Below are 17,025 nucleotides of genomic sequence, written 5' to 3'. Positions count from 1 at the left end.
TTAAAAGGAATAGTATTTATTTATAGTGCTTAATGAGGAATTTCTATTATTCATAATTATTTTTGAGTGATGAATTATAGTAAACACAACATTCATATTTTGGCTTGCATTTCTTTCCAGTTTCATTAAAAGGAGGATGGAAAACATTTCATCACTGATCAGTCTTCAGTTTGTAGTATCTTTTGTACATTTCACAGTGAACTGGTGTGCAGTCAAGAGATTATCTTTTTTTCTGTTTGCTTTAAAATTAGATTACATTTATAACAACTTTGGAACTGATTATCAGTTATTAAAGAGAAAAGGCATTACTTGTTTTGAAATATTTATCACAAAACTAATTCATGCTCTTCTTTTAAAATGCATCATTAAGAAGTTCAGTCTGATAAGCAGACGAAATGACAAGGAAAATATTCAAGATTGTCCTGTTTTGATTCTCTTTGGTATAAAAGGAGGTAGAATTTTGGGATTTCAAAGTTCTATTAAATACCCTATCCAGTTGAGTTTATGTAGCTCTTGTGGTGTTTTGTCTTGGCCTATCTGGTAGGGCTGAAAGTATCATTATTCTCTGTTCAACCCTTGTTTCCAAGTCCAAGCACTTTCCCGTGCTGTCTGACCCTGTGAAGCAAGACTTGTCTAGTAGTCTTGAAGAATCGCCAAGCAAATGTGGGGAGCAAAAGTTAGTTCTGTATTTGGTTTCTATAGGACCTTTCTGGTATCCCCCTCACCGGTAGGAGGGTAGACTAAATCTGATAAGGGAGGTGGTGAGTAGAGGAGTACAGAGATTTTCTTTAAGAAAGAATGTGAGGGTAGTTATGTAAATAGGAAGTCAACCCTGAGAAAGAGATTTGGTTGAGGGGAAAAAAAACTTCAAGATTACCATGCCCTGATTTTCTTGAGTACAAAAGTGGACACAGAGAAACTTATGTCAGGTATTGAATATTATTATAACCTGTGACATAGAGTTCTAATGGTTCTTGTGATCTCTGTTTCCTGTTCTGCTCCACCTTGAAGGGCTGACAGCAGACTGAGTGAGGACATATAACCGAATGCACAAAAGACTATGCTTAACATACAAAAAGATAATGTATTTTTTTTTTCTTAGTTGGACAGTCCTGACCTACTTTCTTTGAACTGCAGCTTGGGTTTATTCCTAGATTTAAATCCTTGAATCTTTGTACCAGACTTCAGCATCGCCAGCAGCATATTTGCACAGTTAAAGATTTTAATGTATTATCTTTTAGGGAAATTTCAGCAGGTCTCAATTGCACAAAATAATGATTAAAGTCAGTTGTAAAAAGCATATGACTTCCTTGTTACAACTACTTCATTGTCTGCGTTTCTGTTTATAGGCACAGTTCAATACTGGTTATGAGAAATAATAACTTATATGAAATAACACCAAGTTCTTTGAAATACTATCTTTTCTCATATGAACCTTTTGGAAGAGGCCTTTCTTTCTGGCATCCTATTATCTGAGGAACACTTAGAAGGTTATTCCCAGAACATGGAGGTTCCTGACAAAAGAAAATAATATATTCTGCTGCTGGCAGCATATTTTTCTTCAGATTGGGTTGGGTATGATACAGTGGTGGGTTTCAAAAAATTTTAGAACCCCTTCTGTAGGTGTGGCCTGCTTTGTAAGAATGGTTTGCCGGCCATGTGACTGAGTGGGAGTGGTTTGGCAGTCATGTGACTGGGTGGGCATGGCCAACTTGTAAAATGTGGTGAAACTCACTTAACAACACTCTTGCTTAGTAACCAAAATGTTGGCTCAGAAACTTTGGCATTTGAAGCACGCAAGTCTTAAAGCTGTCAAGCTACAAGCCCTTGCACCCCTAATCCTTTAGAAAAAAAACCCCAGGGGTGTTCAAACTTAACAGCTTTAAGACTTGTGGACTTCAAATCCCAGAATTCCTCCTCTCGCTCTTTATCTTGATGATATGCAGATGGGTGTGGGAGAGGGAGCTGGAACCGGTTCTAAATGGCATTGTAGATTTGTGGAACCTCTTCTACAGAAGAGGTTAGAACTGGCAGGAACCCACCCCTGGTATACTATCATTAGATAGTAAGTTCCATCTTCACTGTTTTGATTTTTGTATCCAAATAGTTTTTTTCTTTTTGTCTACATTTAGTCAATCTATTTTTCCAAAAAGCTAAATTATTGCTACTGTAAAATTTATATTTTCCTTCCCAAATGGATTCTGTGATTTTGTGAATTAATTTTTGAAAAGCATCAGTCATTGTTTTAGCAATGGACCTTGGAGGAAGCAGATTATCTAAATCCCTTTCAGTCGGGTTCCAGGCCTGGTTACTCCACCGAAACTGCTTTGGTCGCGCTGACCAATGATCTCTGGCGGGCCAGGGATAGAGGATATTCCTCTATCCTGGTGCTCCTTGACCTCTCAGCGGCCTTCGATACCATCGACCATGGTATCCTTCTGCGACGATTGGGAGAGGTGGGAGTGGGAGGCACCGTGTTACGGTGTTGATTGGAGGACAGAGGTTGACCCCTAGGCCCCTAAAATATGGGGTGCCTCAGGGCTCGGTCCTGTCCCCCCTCCTATTTAACATCTATAGATTATAGATTTATAGATTTGTTTATTTATAGGCCGCCCTTTTCCCTGAGGGGACTCAGGGCGGCTTACAATCAAAAAAGGAAGGGGAGTGTGGGACAATACGAAAAAAGAAATGTGCACAAAGTAAATTAGACAATAAAACTCAACATTCACTCAGCATTCGGGAGGGGCGAAATAAGATTATCCCCAGGCCTGACGGGTTAGCCAGTTCTTGAGGGCTGTGCGGAAGGCCGGGACGGTGGTGAGGGTACGAATCTCCACGGGGAGATTGTTCCATAGTGTCGGAGCCGCAACAGAGAAGGCTCTCCTCCGAGTAGTCGCCAGTCGGCACTGACTGGCGGATGGAATACGGAGGAGGCCAACTCTATGCGATCTGATGGGACGCAGGGAGGTAATTGGCAGAAGGCGGTCTCTCAAATAGCCAGATCCACTACCATCCACTACCATTAGATAATCTACATGAAGCCGCTGGGTGAGATCATTCGTTGGCACGGGATCAAATATCATCAATACGCGGATGATACCCAGTTGTATCTGTCCACCCCGTGCCAACTCAGCGAAGCGGTAGAAGTGATGTGCCAGTGCCTGGAGGCTGTCAGGGTCTGGATGGGAGTAAACAAGCTGGCACTCAATCCAGACAAGACCGAGTGGCTATTGATGTTGACCCCCAAGAACGGACCAGATATTCCATCTCTTAGCCTGGGGGGTGAAACTCTTCACCCCTCAGAGAGGGTCCGCAACTTGGGTGTCCTGGATTCTCAGCTGATATTAGAATACCACCTGTCGGCTGTGACCAGGGGGGCTTTTGCCCAGGTTCGCCTGGTGCACCAGTTGCGGCCCTACCTGGACCGGGAGGCACTTCAAATGGTCACTTACGCTCTCGTCATCTCCGGACCCTTCCCACTCTGTTGGCCTTCCATAAAGCCACTAAAACCTGGCTGTTCCGGCAGGCCTGTTGACCCCAAAATACAGTCCAGCCCCACTTAGAACGGAGTGTATGGCGTGTTTTTTAAATCTATCTTTTCTTTCCTTCTATTCTTTTTTGATTTATTTTGTATTGTAAGCCGCCCGGAGTCCTACGGGATTGGGCGGCATATAAATGTTATTAAACTTTAAACTTTTAAACTTTAAACTAGCATTATTTATTTATTTTACCCATCAGTAGCAACAGAGTCAAACTGTTACAGATAACAGGTTACGGTTAGAGTAAGGCTGGTGGACTTCATCCCCTCTCTGTCCTTTTCTACTTTAGGAATTCCAGTATGGCATGTTCTGTCCCCTATTATCTTATAGCACCTTCTTTTCTTTTTAGCCCTTGTTTCCTCTGATAAGTCTCAAATTAAGCATATCCCAATGTCTATTCTCCCCCCGTTTTTTCACTGTCTTCCTTCTCCCCTATCTCTATCCTCTCTCATTCATCTATATTCTTTCCCACCATCCTAACACGTTATTTCTGCATGGATCAAAATATTTCTTTTCATTGTATGAATAAAGAAAAAAACATGTCTGTTGTATTCTGGACATGGACTGAAACATCAAATTTATACACATTTTAGTTTCAATATCAACAAACAAAATCAGCTGTTCCATAGATGGATTATTTTTCACATCTATATAACAGATTTTAAACAGATATAAAAACACTATCTTCAAGATTCCAGTCTTCAATTTATTTGGCACAGTTAATAGAAAGAAGCCAATGGTTTGTTAGAAAGTGAAGCTCAGGATGAATTTTTGGAATGTGTGTGGGAGTAGTTATCTATGTAAAATGCTTTTTATGAACACTGGAAATGCATTATTATTATACTGTCAGTGAGTGCCACGTGGTTTTTGTGTATTACATGTAATAGGCTCAAGTTTGTTTTGAAAAATAAATGATGTCATTCAGAGAACAACTATATAAGTAGTTTGAGTACAATATTTAGTTACTTGGGCTCTTAGACTTTAACAGGATTAGAAATGTTTACTGTTGTTTTCTTTGAGCTTTGTTTTCTAATAGAAGACTTCATTTGGATGAGAACAATTGCAGATATTTTTCATCCATTTTATCTGAAATGTAACTGAATTAAAAAGAATTAGAATTAAAAGCTTAAATCTTTTTCAGGAAAATGGTATTATTTGAGGACAAATTTATTATGAAGTTATTTAATTTTCAAAGACTTGACTGCCCTATTTTGATGGGCCAAACATACTGGTTTTGATCTTCAAAATTTGCAGCTCTAAAGCTGAGCATCTTTCCTATTCTTCTACAACCATCTTTTTCTCATGTGGAGAAAGGGGAAACAGCCAAGCATAATGCTACAGGTTTAAACCTTTGTTGTTGTTATTTCTGTTTTGTTCATATTCCACTGCAGAATAATCATTAATGGTAAAAAATTGTCTTAAATGTGTTGAAAGTATATTTGTGTTTAGAAGGTTAATGTCATAATTTGCTGTTATGGATAGAAGGTAAAATGCTATATTTTGGAGATACTTTAGTTATTTAGTCCTTTGGTATTATGAAATGTATGCACTTAACTGTAATATTTTGGGGAAAATGCTAAATCAAATTTTCTTTAATGTCTTACTGATTTTTATATGAGAACAAATTGCAATTGGAACTATATCCTAGTCACAACTTAAACTTATTCTTAGGACATCTATGTAAAAAAAAAAAAAAAACCTTATTGAAGGAGTCCAAGGCATGGCTTAATAGATCTGGACAGAAAGTAACTTTCTTTTTACTGGCTAGTATTTTTATTTCCCTCATCCTTCTTGTATGTGTGTGTGTGTGTGTGTTTATTTAGTATAGTTCATATGAAGTTGTAAAAACAGAAATCTTTATTTAGTAAATGTGTAATTTATTTCTTTTAAGAAGTATATTTTCCACTAATCAAGAAATGAAGCAATATGTTTTGTTTAGTACAGATTTCATGTTTTACAACCATAGAGTAATAATATCATTTTTGTTATTTTTCTGTTTAATAATAATGCATTATTATAAGGTACCAGACAGCCCATGAACCATTGGGTCATCCTTTCAGAAATATTTTATTACATTAACATGAAACAAAATGACAAAATATGTGGGCAAAAAAGCAGTGGGAGTGACTTCCAACTTTCTGTTGGCTTCCCTATTGACATTGCTTGCGGGAAGCTTGCAGGGAGCATTGGCAATCACAGTCACATGATTGTGGCCAGCCATGGTTCTGCTGCAGTGGCTACAACTTTGCAAATACAAATGATGTGGAGATCTTAGAAATTTCAGTGTGTATGAATATAGATCTCAGATTTTGCATACATTTTAGGTTATCAGATTTGAGTTATCTCAGTTCAAAAATGTTTGTGCTATGCCGCACAGTTGGGCTAATTGAAAGTTACAAACACACAGGAGAGCTTTAATAGGTTTTCGGTAAACCAATGACTTCTGTACAGCATCCAATGTAATATATTCTTAGTATGTGAATAATTTAAATACTTATTACTGGTTTTTTTATTTTGGGATTTGTTTTATATTTATGATTGTTCTATGATTTTGTTAGTTATATTACTGGATTGTGTGTATTTTTTATAATTCATTGTCTACTTTTTGCTAAACATTTTTTTAAAAATTAAGAAACTTTGATGTGTCAGGCACGTAAAAGATATATTTAGTTTCAGGAAGCTAAATTTTCAAACATATTTCATATGTAATGTATATGTCATTTTGGAGCTGTGTTTTGTCTTGAGATTGAGTAAATAAATTATTGCTAGCTTTTTATTTTTTTCCACTTGTGAAACTGGAATTGTTTTAGTATATCTCCATTGAATGCTCTTCCTTTTTTACAATTGATCTTTTTCCTTCATAGGTTGGAAATCCACGTGTTGAACTCACACTGTCAGAACTTCAGGATATGGCTGCCAGGCAGCAACAGCAAATTGAAAATCAGCAGCAGATGTTGGTTGCCAAGGTAAAACTTCCATCAGATTTTGAAAATATACTTTAGAAGATATATTTTTTAATCTGACTGTATGAAAAATGATGTAATCAAGAATTGATGCAATTCACTATTGTTTTTTCTTGCTTAAAATGCTGCTTCAAGTGTACATATGCAACTGACCTCACATTATACTCTAGAATTAAAAGTGAATAGGATTCTTAGTGAAGGTAGCATAATTGGTGATACTGTACCAATGTAGCAAAAATGGCTAGGATTTTTTATAAGGCAGCAATTGAAACACAACACACATTTCATAGCTAGGTGTTTTGTTTTGTTTTGCTTCATCAATAGTTATTTGGAGGTAGTATGGATTAACCTGGCCAGACTTTATTTCATCTCTGAGAATAACGCCTCTGGTTCTTCCTTTTTCTTTTTCTTTTGGCTAGACCAGTTTCTCCTGTTTATTTGAGCTCAACTGAATATTTAGTATGGGTGCTTTTAAATTAAGCATGGAGTGCTCTGTAAATGTCATGAATGTCAAAAATAGAGATAATCTGAGTTTCCAAAGGTTCCAAAGTAAATAGTTTAATTGCACCAATTGATTTCAGACTAATTAAACAATAAACATGTATAATTAACAATAGCATACTGTTTTAAACATGCTTAGAGTACAACTGGACATGAATAGCATGTTCAGTTCTGGTGCAGAACAACCTATATTATGAAGGGACTGTAATGAATCCCCAGTGAGCAAAGGTTATTGCATATTTAGTTCAGAAAAGGAGTAAATAAGTGGACATGATTGATATGTAAAAATTGTCCATGGTATATAGGCAATTTGTCCAAAACCCAATTGAAATATAATTGATATTGTATATATTTTAATACTGAAGTATTTTAGCATATGTTACTAAAATATGTGCCATATTAGAGGGCAGAAATAAATTTTAGTTTTTGTTTTGTGTAATAACAAAGTGCTATGAGAAAAAAGGAAGCATTTCCTGCATTTGTTCAGTTCATAGGCTGTGATTCTAATATATATCTTGCTTTGGATCTCTTTATCTTTATATGTTTGTAATCCTGATAGTCACTATTTCCTTTGGGAAGTTGTGTAATGGAGTGTAGGGACCAATTTTTTAGTGGAAGGAAGCATGTTCGAGTAGCAGGAAACACGCTTTACAGGAAACTTGCAACTATGTTGGAATGAATAGTTTGCTTGGATTCTTAAAGTGTATATAAGGTTTGATCTTCTTACATGTTTGACAGGGAGTTAATATTTGTTTCTAGACTCAAAAGGAAAAAAATCGTCAGGCAAGAAAGCTGTTAACTAATTTAAAGGCTAGCTGTCTCAGCATGCTTTTAATACTTACAGACTGACTGGTAATATTTTTCTAAAAATAAGACAGAATGATTACATGTTGTACTTGTTTTGATAGGAACAACGTTTGCGTTATCTCAAGCAACAAGAACGCCGTCAACAACAGTCTGTGTCTGAGAGTGAGAAGCTTCAGAAACTTAAAGAACGAGTAGAGACCCAAGAAACTAAGCTGAAAAAAATCCGTGCCATGAGGGGGCAGGTGGACTACAGCAAAATTATGAATGGCAATTTGTGTATGAGCGATTTCTCCCCATTTCTGTAATACTTGTTACTTGACGTTTTTGATCCATTATTTGATTTAGAGATAGTCATGCAGTAACATGCCTTCCAAACTACTGTGGTACTTCAGATATGGAAAAGCAATCATCTGAAACATTTTGAACATGGAGTTAGTTGGGAGCCATTTCTGCTATTACACTTTTATTTTCCACCCCCTCCATTTCTCATGACAAAGAGAACAACTGCTGTATCGGAATATAGCCAAGTTTACATTATTTTTCAGCATGTTTGTGAGCACACACTTGATAAAGAATGAAGTTCGTGTGTTAAACTTGGTATGAATTATCTGAGCAATGTAAGAAATTCATATATTTCAGTTAGATTTTTTTAAGTGGCTTATTATGTGAGCCATAATGGTCTACTTTACATATAGTTCACCATCTTGGAGATTCAATAGGTTCCCATCCTTTTTATCTTCCAGAGTGTATCCAAGACCTGGCTCTTCCTCCAGGCGCTGAGATAGGGTGAGGTCTTAGTGGGAGAGGGCATAGTTTGATTTTAAGATGGGTAGCTATACAAAAGGTTTACATAAATAAATATAATTCTGAGACATTATAGATTTACATACTATACTTATTCAAAAAGGAAAGCACACAATTAATCATATTCGAATCAGAAGAGTTATTCAGTATTAATATTTTCAATTTTTACTGTTTTTAGAGAACCTCTTAATATTATTTCTTTCGAACATACAATATTTATAAATGCATACGCCAATTTTTTTTAAGTCCATAAGTACAAATGCAGGCTTCTTTGTTTATGGAAGTTATAGGCTGGTTGTGGCATAATGGTTGTGGAATTTATAGGATGATTGTGGCACCCATGCTTTGGATATGCAGCTGGATTGTACAATTTAGGGCTTAAGTTTTCATGTCAGTATTCTCAGCTTCCCATGTTTGTCCCTTATTGCTTGTATATTCTGAGTGTAGGGAACAGAAATAAATTGGACTATTTATTTAGGGATCAGAAAACTTACAGCAAGAGAATATTATAATGAACTTCTGTCAGATCAGCATTTCTACATTTCTCATTCTTATTTTGCTCATAGAGATATAAAGCAAACCAATAAAGGATGATATTTATAGTTCTGGGTTGAAATCAGTCGTCCTTGGTGCTCTCTGGGCTTGGTTGTTTTCTTGCAGATGTTTTATTACCCACATTAATAATATCATCAGTGCTAGTCATTGGGCAATGAAACATCTGCAAGAAAACAACTAAGCTCAGAGGGTACTAAGCATACAATGCAAGGATTGCAAAGATATAATTCTAAAGTGTTGCATGTGATACTCATTGATATTTCCCATTTTTCATTTTAATTGTAGCTACTGAAATTGAACATATCAGTGCCATGTTCCAGGAAAAGCAACAAGAATTACAAGCTGCAGTGTTAAAAGTGGACCAGCTTACTCAACAATTAGAAGATCTAAGAAAAGGGAAATTGAATGGATTCCAATCTTATAATGGACAGATGACAGGACCTGCAGCTATAGAATTAAAAAAATTATATCAAGAGCTACAGGTAAATAATTAAGATATTTATTTATTAGCAGAAGTCTTTTCTCTAGTTCCTTTAGAGAACTCCGACCCTCTGGAACGATCTCCCCGTGGAGATTCGTACCCTCACCACCCTTCAGACCTTCCGCACAGCCCTCAAGATCTGGCTATCCCGCCAGGCCTGGGGGTAAGACCATAGTCCGCCCCCACCCGAATGTTGTATGAATGTTGCTTGGTTTTAATTATACATTGTGTTTTTATGTTATTGTATGTTTCCCCCTCCCATACAAGTTGTTAGCCGCCCTGAGTCCCCTCAGGGAAAAGGGCGGCCTATAAATAAACTCAACTGAACTGAACTGAACTTTGGTCTTTTAAAAATCAATCATTTATCTACAACAAAATAAAACAAAAATAGAGAATCTATCAAAGCTGAACAGGATGCATCAGCTATGTTTCACTAACAGTTCAGCCATAGATATTTATTGGTCAACTCCTACAGGTAATCTTTGAGTTGTGACAGCAATTGGAACCATGATTTCCATCACTAAATCATTTCATCATAAAGTTTAATGGCAGTCCTAATTGCCATTGTACCCTTAGGACCACATGGGTAATTAAGCAAGGACATCATGTAGCTGCAACATGGAGAGAGGCAGAAGTTCCAGGTAAAGAAGTTGGTGGGTGAGAGCTACAGGTGGGCAACTGAGTGGGCTCTACAGAGTGCAGGTCATGAGATAAAATGCTGGGAATGATTTACAGCCTCCCACCAGCTTCCCCATTGACTTTGCTTGTGAGAAACCAATTTGGAAGGTCACAAATGACAATCGTGACCATGGGATACTGCAACTGTTGAAATTGCAAGCTAGTTGTCAAGCATCCGAATCGCAATCACATGACCATAGAAACACTGCAATGACTACAATTTTGAGAAATGGTCTTAAGATCCTCTCATTCAGCACTGACGTAACTTTGAATGGTTCCTGAATGAGTGGCATAACCCAAGGACTACCTGTATCTCTGATAGTTTCTCCCATTCCACCAGATGCAATAGGAGGGGCATATTCAAGTCCTTTCTATGAAACTATTATCCTGTGGAAATGAGGAGGTGTCCTTCTATGTCACAGTGCCTGCCCTGTTGATTGGGCATTGCCTCTTCCTGAGACTTGGATGATCATATTTGTATTGGCTTTCCAAAAAAGGTTGTTAAAACTAGGCTTTTTCTCCAAGTGTCAGGGCCAAGATATTAGGGCAACCTATTAGTTAGCTCCACTTATTTTTCAGTGTTGCCCAGCACATCACGTAAAGGCCAACTATGGGTTTTGATCTAAAATCATAAGTGAGATTGAAGGATAAATGTGAAAATGTGCAATGTATGCTTGGTACAAATTGCTTTTCTGGAGAAACCATAGGTCTTCAAATTAAGGGAAAACGAGACTGGTCTAAAATTACTTTAAATCCTGTTACAACATGCATTTCTGCTCCTCAGTATATTCAAAAATAAACAGAGAATGAGGAGGGAAATTATACACCAGCACTTTTCTGCTCACATCTGAAATGAGCTAAGCAGTAGAATACTAGGAAATCTAGAATGAACTTCTGATATTAGCTCACACAATTTAGATAGTATTCTGACTTTGTCTGACTAGCTTAAAACCTCACATGATCGCATATAGATTATTTTTGGTCTTTACACAACAGACATATAGATTTCTAGCTCTGCAAAAGTTGCTCTGAAGTGAACTAGACCTGAAACTCTGATGGGATTCTATCTCCCTGCATAGATACCCTTTAAGTGGATGAAATTCCCTTACTTTTCTCTCAGCTCCTGAAAAATAAGATTTAGGTTTGGGTGTAAACAACAGTCTCTTACCAAACTATTGAGTTTCAGAAATTTCTGAGATACACATGAACTATTGTCGTTTCATATTTTTTTTAATGAAATAAATTTCATAGCATGCATGTTTAGATCTTGTCTGCTGGATCTTAATTCTTTTCACATTAAATATCTGTGAGTAAATTTGAATCAACTTTGAATAATAATTATAATTTTTTTAAAAAAATTAGATTCGCAACAGGCTTAATCAAGAACAGAACACTAAACTTCAGCAACAGAAAGAACTTTTGAACAAACGTAACATGGAAGTGGCTATGATGGACAAACGAATCAATGAGCTACGTGAGCGCCTGTACAAGAAAAAAGTTGAGGCACGTCAAAAAGAAAACATCCCTGTAAGATAAACTATTAAAAGGGCCACATTTCAGTGAGTTTTGTAAAGCCCAGTGAATGTCCATTTTTATGCAGCTGTAGCATTCTAATATCTGGAAATACTCTTTTTAAGTTAGTGAGAAATGTATAACTTTTTAAAATATTCACACCACAGATACATGTGTGATTAAAAATGTGTTACATACGCTGGCAAAATCTGGTGTTTATTTTCAATATCGCATAAAAGATTGAAACATATGAAACACATGACAACTTAGGGAGAATGCTCTGTAATCTGAAAAATACTAATTCTTGCATAGAATGCTCTTATAATCAGAACAGTAAAATAGAAATTGTATTTACTTTTTTAATAAATGTACTTACCACTTATCTTGCCAAAGCTGATTTTCCTATCAGCTATCTGTTAATATTTCTAGCCACATACTTCTTGCTTAAACCAGTATAATGTGAGCAGGAAACCTCTGACTATAACTTGCTGAACCACAATTTGCAGAACCTTCAGCAGTTGTGGCCAATCACAAGAAAAATCTATCAGATGTACTTTTGTAACATATAAGAGGCTACAGTTTTTTCAAGCTTGCAACTGGAAGAAAATAGATTATATATGAGATAATGTCTGATCCTTCTTTCTATATTGAAATAGACATTGAGTGATTTAAGGTTTCCAGCATTGAAGGCATTATTATTAAGAAATATACATTATAAATGTGTGTATGCCTGAGTTCATCATAAAATCATTTTTAAAAATGTGCTATCTCTTAAAACGTTCAATAAGATTGAAATGAAGGAAATGGAGTAGATGGCACTAATTACTTTTGCACTTCAATGAAACAATTCTAGCTTTTATTTATTGTTTAAAATGCATATTAACACAACTTTGGGTTTGTTATTTTTTTAGTTAAATCGGATAAATGGAAGTTCCTCACCACAGTCCTCATTGAATGCTTCAGGCAGAGTTGCAGCAGTTGGGCCATACATTCAGGTTCCTAGCTCCAACAACTATGCTGTACCCCTTGACCCAGTAAAACCACAGTCCCTCACAATTACTGCTAGCACAACTCATGGACGGTCCAAATCTGGTAAGTAGCTCTTATTGTTGCTACTTGTTCTGCATGGAGGAAGATGATAAAGGAGTATTTCTTTGGAATGGCCCTCTATCTCTTGGGATAAAATAGTGAAATAAAACAAAATGGCACTTGCAACTTTCTTTGATTTTAATAATCTTGGGATAAATATCTCTGTCTCATATTTCTGTTTGGTACCTTTATGGATCTTCTAGATATGCAGCATTATACAATGCTGCTATGAATTAATTGCAAGAAACATAGAATTAAAACATAACTTGAATATTTTTTTCAAAAACAGTAAGATTGCTGTTCAGTCGTGTAATTACATATATGCTTCTTTTGGAAAGTTAGCCTTTTTTCTCTAGTAAATTAAATTGAGAGCAATTTCTGAAAAGATTATATACTAAGTACATAAATCAGGTTCATTCAGAATACATCTAATGTCACATTTTTGTTCCTGTAATTTCTGGGATGGGGTTGGGGTTTTTTTTTGTGTGTGTTTTTTTATGTCACTCTTTTTTAAAATTTTACCCATAACTTACCGGTATTCCTTCTCTTCTTTTTATTTGTGATCATAACTAGTTATTTCCCATAGTTACAAGCTATGGGTATGGTGGACAAACTCCAGGTCTATAGAAGCTTTCTAATTTAAACATTATAATGAATTGTCTTGTTATCTCCCTCTCTTCAATCTGGTGTACACAATATTCACTCAGCATCTTATCTTTTCTAAAATCTTGCGTTATGAATTTGTAGATTATTGACAAATTAAGAAATTCCAATTTTAATATGGGTATGTCTTATATACAGATACAAGTTAAACAGAAAAGAATGTTTAGAGATGTTGTCATATCCACCTGTGTATTTTAGATAAATGTGTACATGAGTTTTTGGGAGGAGGAAAGAAAAGAGAATGATTCAGACATTTTAATGATTAGCAAATCTTAATACCCTCTTTATATATCTAGAAGAAACAGAATAGTTTGTTAACATTAACTGTGATGCCGCTTTCAAAATACTGAGAATAATCTGTTTCCAAAGAAACATGAATGCATGTGTTGTTCATCTCAAAAAGGCAACTCTTTGAGTAAGAAGAACAAAACGTTTCATTTCTCATCCAAGAAACAAAATGTTTTGTTCTTCCTCAAGGAAAAAAAAAAGGTCCAGTTGCCCTTTGAAAAGCACATTTGAGACAACCATGACTGAGAATCTCCACAGACATTCATTGTTCATCCTACCTTTACTTATATTCTCTGCTGTGTTTAAGCAAAACAAATGATGTAATTTTAGAAACATTTTAAACTAATCTTTTTGTAAACCCTAGAATAGAATAGTTTGGAGATTTTTTTTAAAAAAATAATTAAATCAGGAATAAAAGAAAGTTCATACATTCATTCTTTATCTTAAGAATTTTAGAAACATTCATTTAGAAATGAATTCCCTTGATGGTTTCAGAAAGCAGATCACCCACCAAAGGGCAAAGAAAAATACACTTTTCTTCAAGTAAAATTAGAGTTTTTGGGAAACAGGGCAAAAGTGCTTTGTCACTGACTTCTAGGATATTTTCTCAACTTCTTAATCTAGTTATAACCATTGGAATTTTTGATGATGCCCTCTATTCTAATAATAAACAAGGTTTAACTTTTTCAGATTGTCCGTCTGTCACCATGTAACTGGGCACCAATAGAGCATCAAACTGAAGAGACTTTAGCAGTGCTTTGTCTTATGTTTATTTTGTGTGACTATGTGCATATGTCTTGCCTGATATGAAAGTGAGAAAACGATTCTCACAACTATTACTTTGAATTTGTTCATATAATTAAATTAAAACCTGGAACTACACCAGTATACAGTTTGTATTTGAGTATATTGGATATTATGGTCTATATTCTATGGAATGCAGAAATAACTGACTCAATTCATCTTTTAACTTTCAGTCGTTTTTTGCAGTAGGTATTCTGCTCTTGTGTTTTGCTAATAGGTCTTGGAATTTTAGTAAAAAAAAACAACACAGAGTCCACAAGCCAGAATTCTGCCATGTCTCTATCCTACATTTTAATATATATTCTGATATTAAATTGACTATTAACTTTCCAAGACAGATTTGATGTCCCTTTTTTTAGATATGTGTCTAAATTATTTATTATATACATTCATATAGATTGTTTGCTTACAGAAAATGATTTCAAGATGCCTTATAATCCTACACTAGATTTTTACACATGAAAAAAGTTCTTTAAATATAAAACATATTTTGGCTGCTGCTTCAGCTATAATAATAAAAAAACCACCCCACATTTCCTCTTACTAGGCAAGCAGGCATGAAATCAAGGTGGTTGTTGCGGTAATGGCAGCGGGGGGGAGGTGTTGAGCGGGTAGAGAAAGTTGATTTTCTGATTATTTGTACTATCCTAGATGATGGTTATAGATGGCCATGGACAGTATCAGACCTTGATGTCAGGCCTGAATTCAGCTCTATATTGTATCCAAAACTAATCAGTTTTGGAAATGTATGTTTTATAAACCATAATATATTTAAACCAACTATATTCTTCAATTATTTTTAACTCCAATCAAAAATCAAGTCATTTCATTCTCAACTGATTATTTTGCAGCACATTAAATTTGAAGATAAATCTATAACATTTAAAATTGCTAATATTATTTTTGCTAATATTATTATAATTTTATTTTATTCCCTGTTTTTTGCATTCTATTCAGCTTCTTGAAAGGTTTATCTTTCTAATTAATTAAAGAGATTTAATTAAAACAAGATTATTCAGTAATAATTTATAATATATACATATTGGCTGATGGAGTAGAAGATCACAAAATGAACATTTAATCACACAGATTGAAAATCATGCTCATGTATGTGTATGGAAGACAAATATAGTTATTGTCAGATTATCAAACTATAAAAAAATACATATTTTAACGGTGAAGAATTTCTCTGTGGTATTCTAACTATATTCTCATTTATTAACTAAAAAGTGTGATTTATTCCAGTTTTAAATAAGTTAAATTAAGACACAAAATGGTATATTCTAAGTTTCATCTTCAGCAGAATCTTTTCCTGGAATTCATGTACAGCAGTATGAAATAAATTTGTGACAACCAGTGAATATGGGAGTTTGTTTTTAGAATAAAATGTTTTCCCCAGACATACCCTTTACTCGCTCTGTGTGCGTGCGCACGCACGTGTGCATGGTCTTACATAAGCTGAGTATAGGATCTACTGTTTCTTCTGCTTCTTTGCACAATCAGTGTTTTTCTTCTTATTAATATAATAAGTTATTAAACTTGTATGCTGCAGATTTGGGCATTCAAAACTATCAAAGTAATGAGAGTAAAACTGGTAAAAGATAAAGATAGAAGTTAAACATGGCAATGACAGACAGATTGAATGAAACAAGAGGTCTCATTTTCCTTCCTCAAAAGTCAGGCCTTCATAGCTCTTCTAATAAACAGATGATGTGCTTCTGGGGGTCCAAATAAATGAAGGAATCCAGAACAATCCTACAGGATTAAATCTTCTGGGCAGATATTATGGGAGACAGACAGTTCCTCAATTTACCAGATCCCATGACATGTAATGTCCTAAGGCTGACAAAGGACCAACTCAAGATTATAATTTTGTAACAATGAACCAGAAAATTTTTATGAATCAACTTAAATTCAAGTTAATTAACATTACTTAATAATAATAGTAAATTAAGGGATTTTAAAGGTTTGTTTGGAGCAGATAGTCTAAAACGGGGGTGTCAAACTGGCGGCTCATGGTCCAGATGTGTCAAGTGCTGGCCATGCCCCTGCCTAGTTTAGCAAAGAGGGGAAAGTCCCAATACGTCATGTGATGACACCGTGATGACGCAAGTTTGGCACCCCTGGCTTACAACAATTCTATCATATGCTATAAGTGTTGAAATCCTCTCCTAAATATTTAAAATTAAAAAGGAGAGTCTTTTATATATGGCTATATCATGACTTGCTATTACTACATGAGTATTGTACTATAAGTATAATCTTTATTGTCATTGTACTTAAATACAATGAAATTGATTGTACATATATACTGCATATAATTACGTTTTTGGGAAATTCT

The 17,025-nt window shown here is 35.3% G+C and overlaps 1 protein-coding gene across 3 annotated transcripts in view; it reads left to right on the top strand.

The window, feature by feature from the left end:
- Nucleotides 1-17,025, top strand: part of PPP1R13B (protein phosphatase 1 regulatory subunit 13B) — a 61,100-nt gene that overhangs the window by 34,769 nt on the left and 9,306 nt on the right. For 2 of the 3 annotated variants that reach the window (XM_087726976.1, XM_087726970.1), the window contains exons 5-9: nucleotides 6,404-6,505; nucleotides 7,912-8,086; nucleotides 9,455-9,651; nucleotides 11,691-11,855; nucleotides 12,752-12,932. In XM_087726976.1, coding sequence (XP_087583102.1) covers nucleotides 6,404-6,505; nucleotides 7,912-8,086; nucleotides 9,455-9,651; nucleotides 11,691-11,855; nucleotides 12,752-12,932 — 820 coding nt within the window. The remainder of the gene's footprint in view (nucleotides 1-6,403; nucleotides 6,506-7,911; nucleotides 8,087-9,454; nucleotides 9,652-11,690; nucleotides 11,856-12,751; nucleotides 12,933-17,025) is intronic. The other variant, XM_014072918.2, reaches the window with a different exon arrangement.

Source organism: Thamnophis sirtalis, unplaced genomic scaffold, assembly GCF_051295495.1.
Source record: "Thamnophis sirtalis isolate CommonGarterSnake01/CBP01778 unplaced genomic scaffold, rThaSir2_p1.2 scaffold_1, whole genome shotgun sequence".
NCBI lineage: Eukaryota > Metazoa > Chordata > Lepidosauria > Squamata > Natricidae > Thamnophis > Thamnophis sirtalis.
Note: the sequence above shows the minus strand (reverse complement) of the source record. Positions and strands in the feature narration are given on the sequence as shown.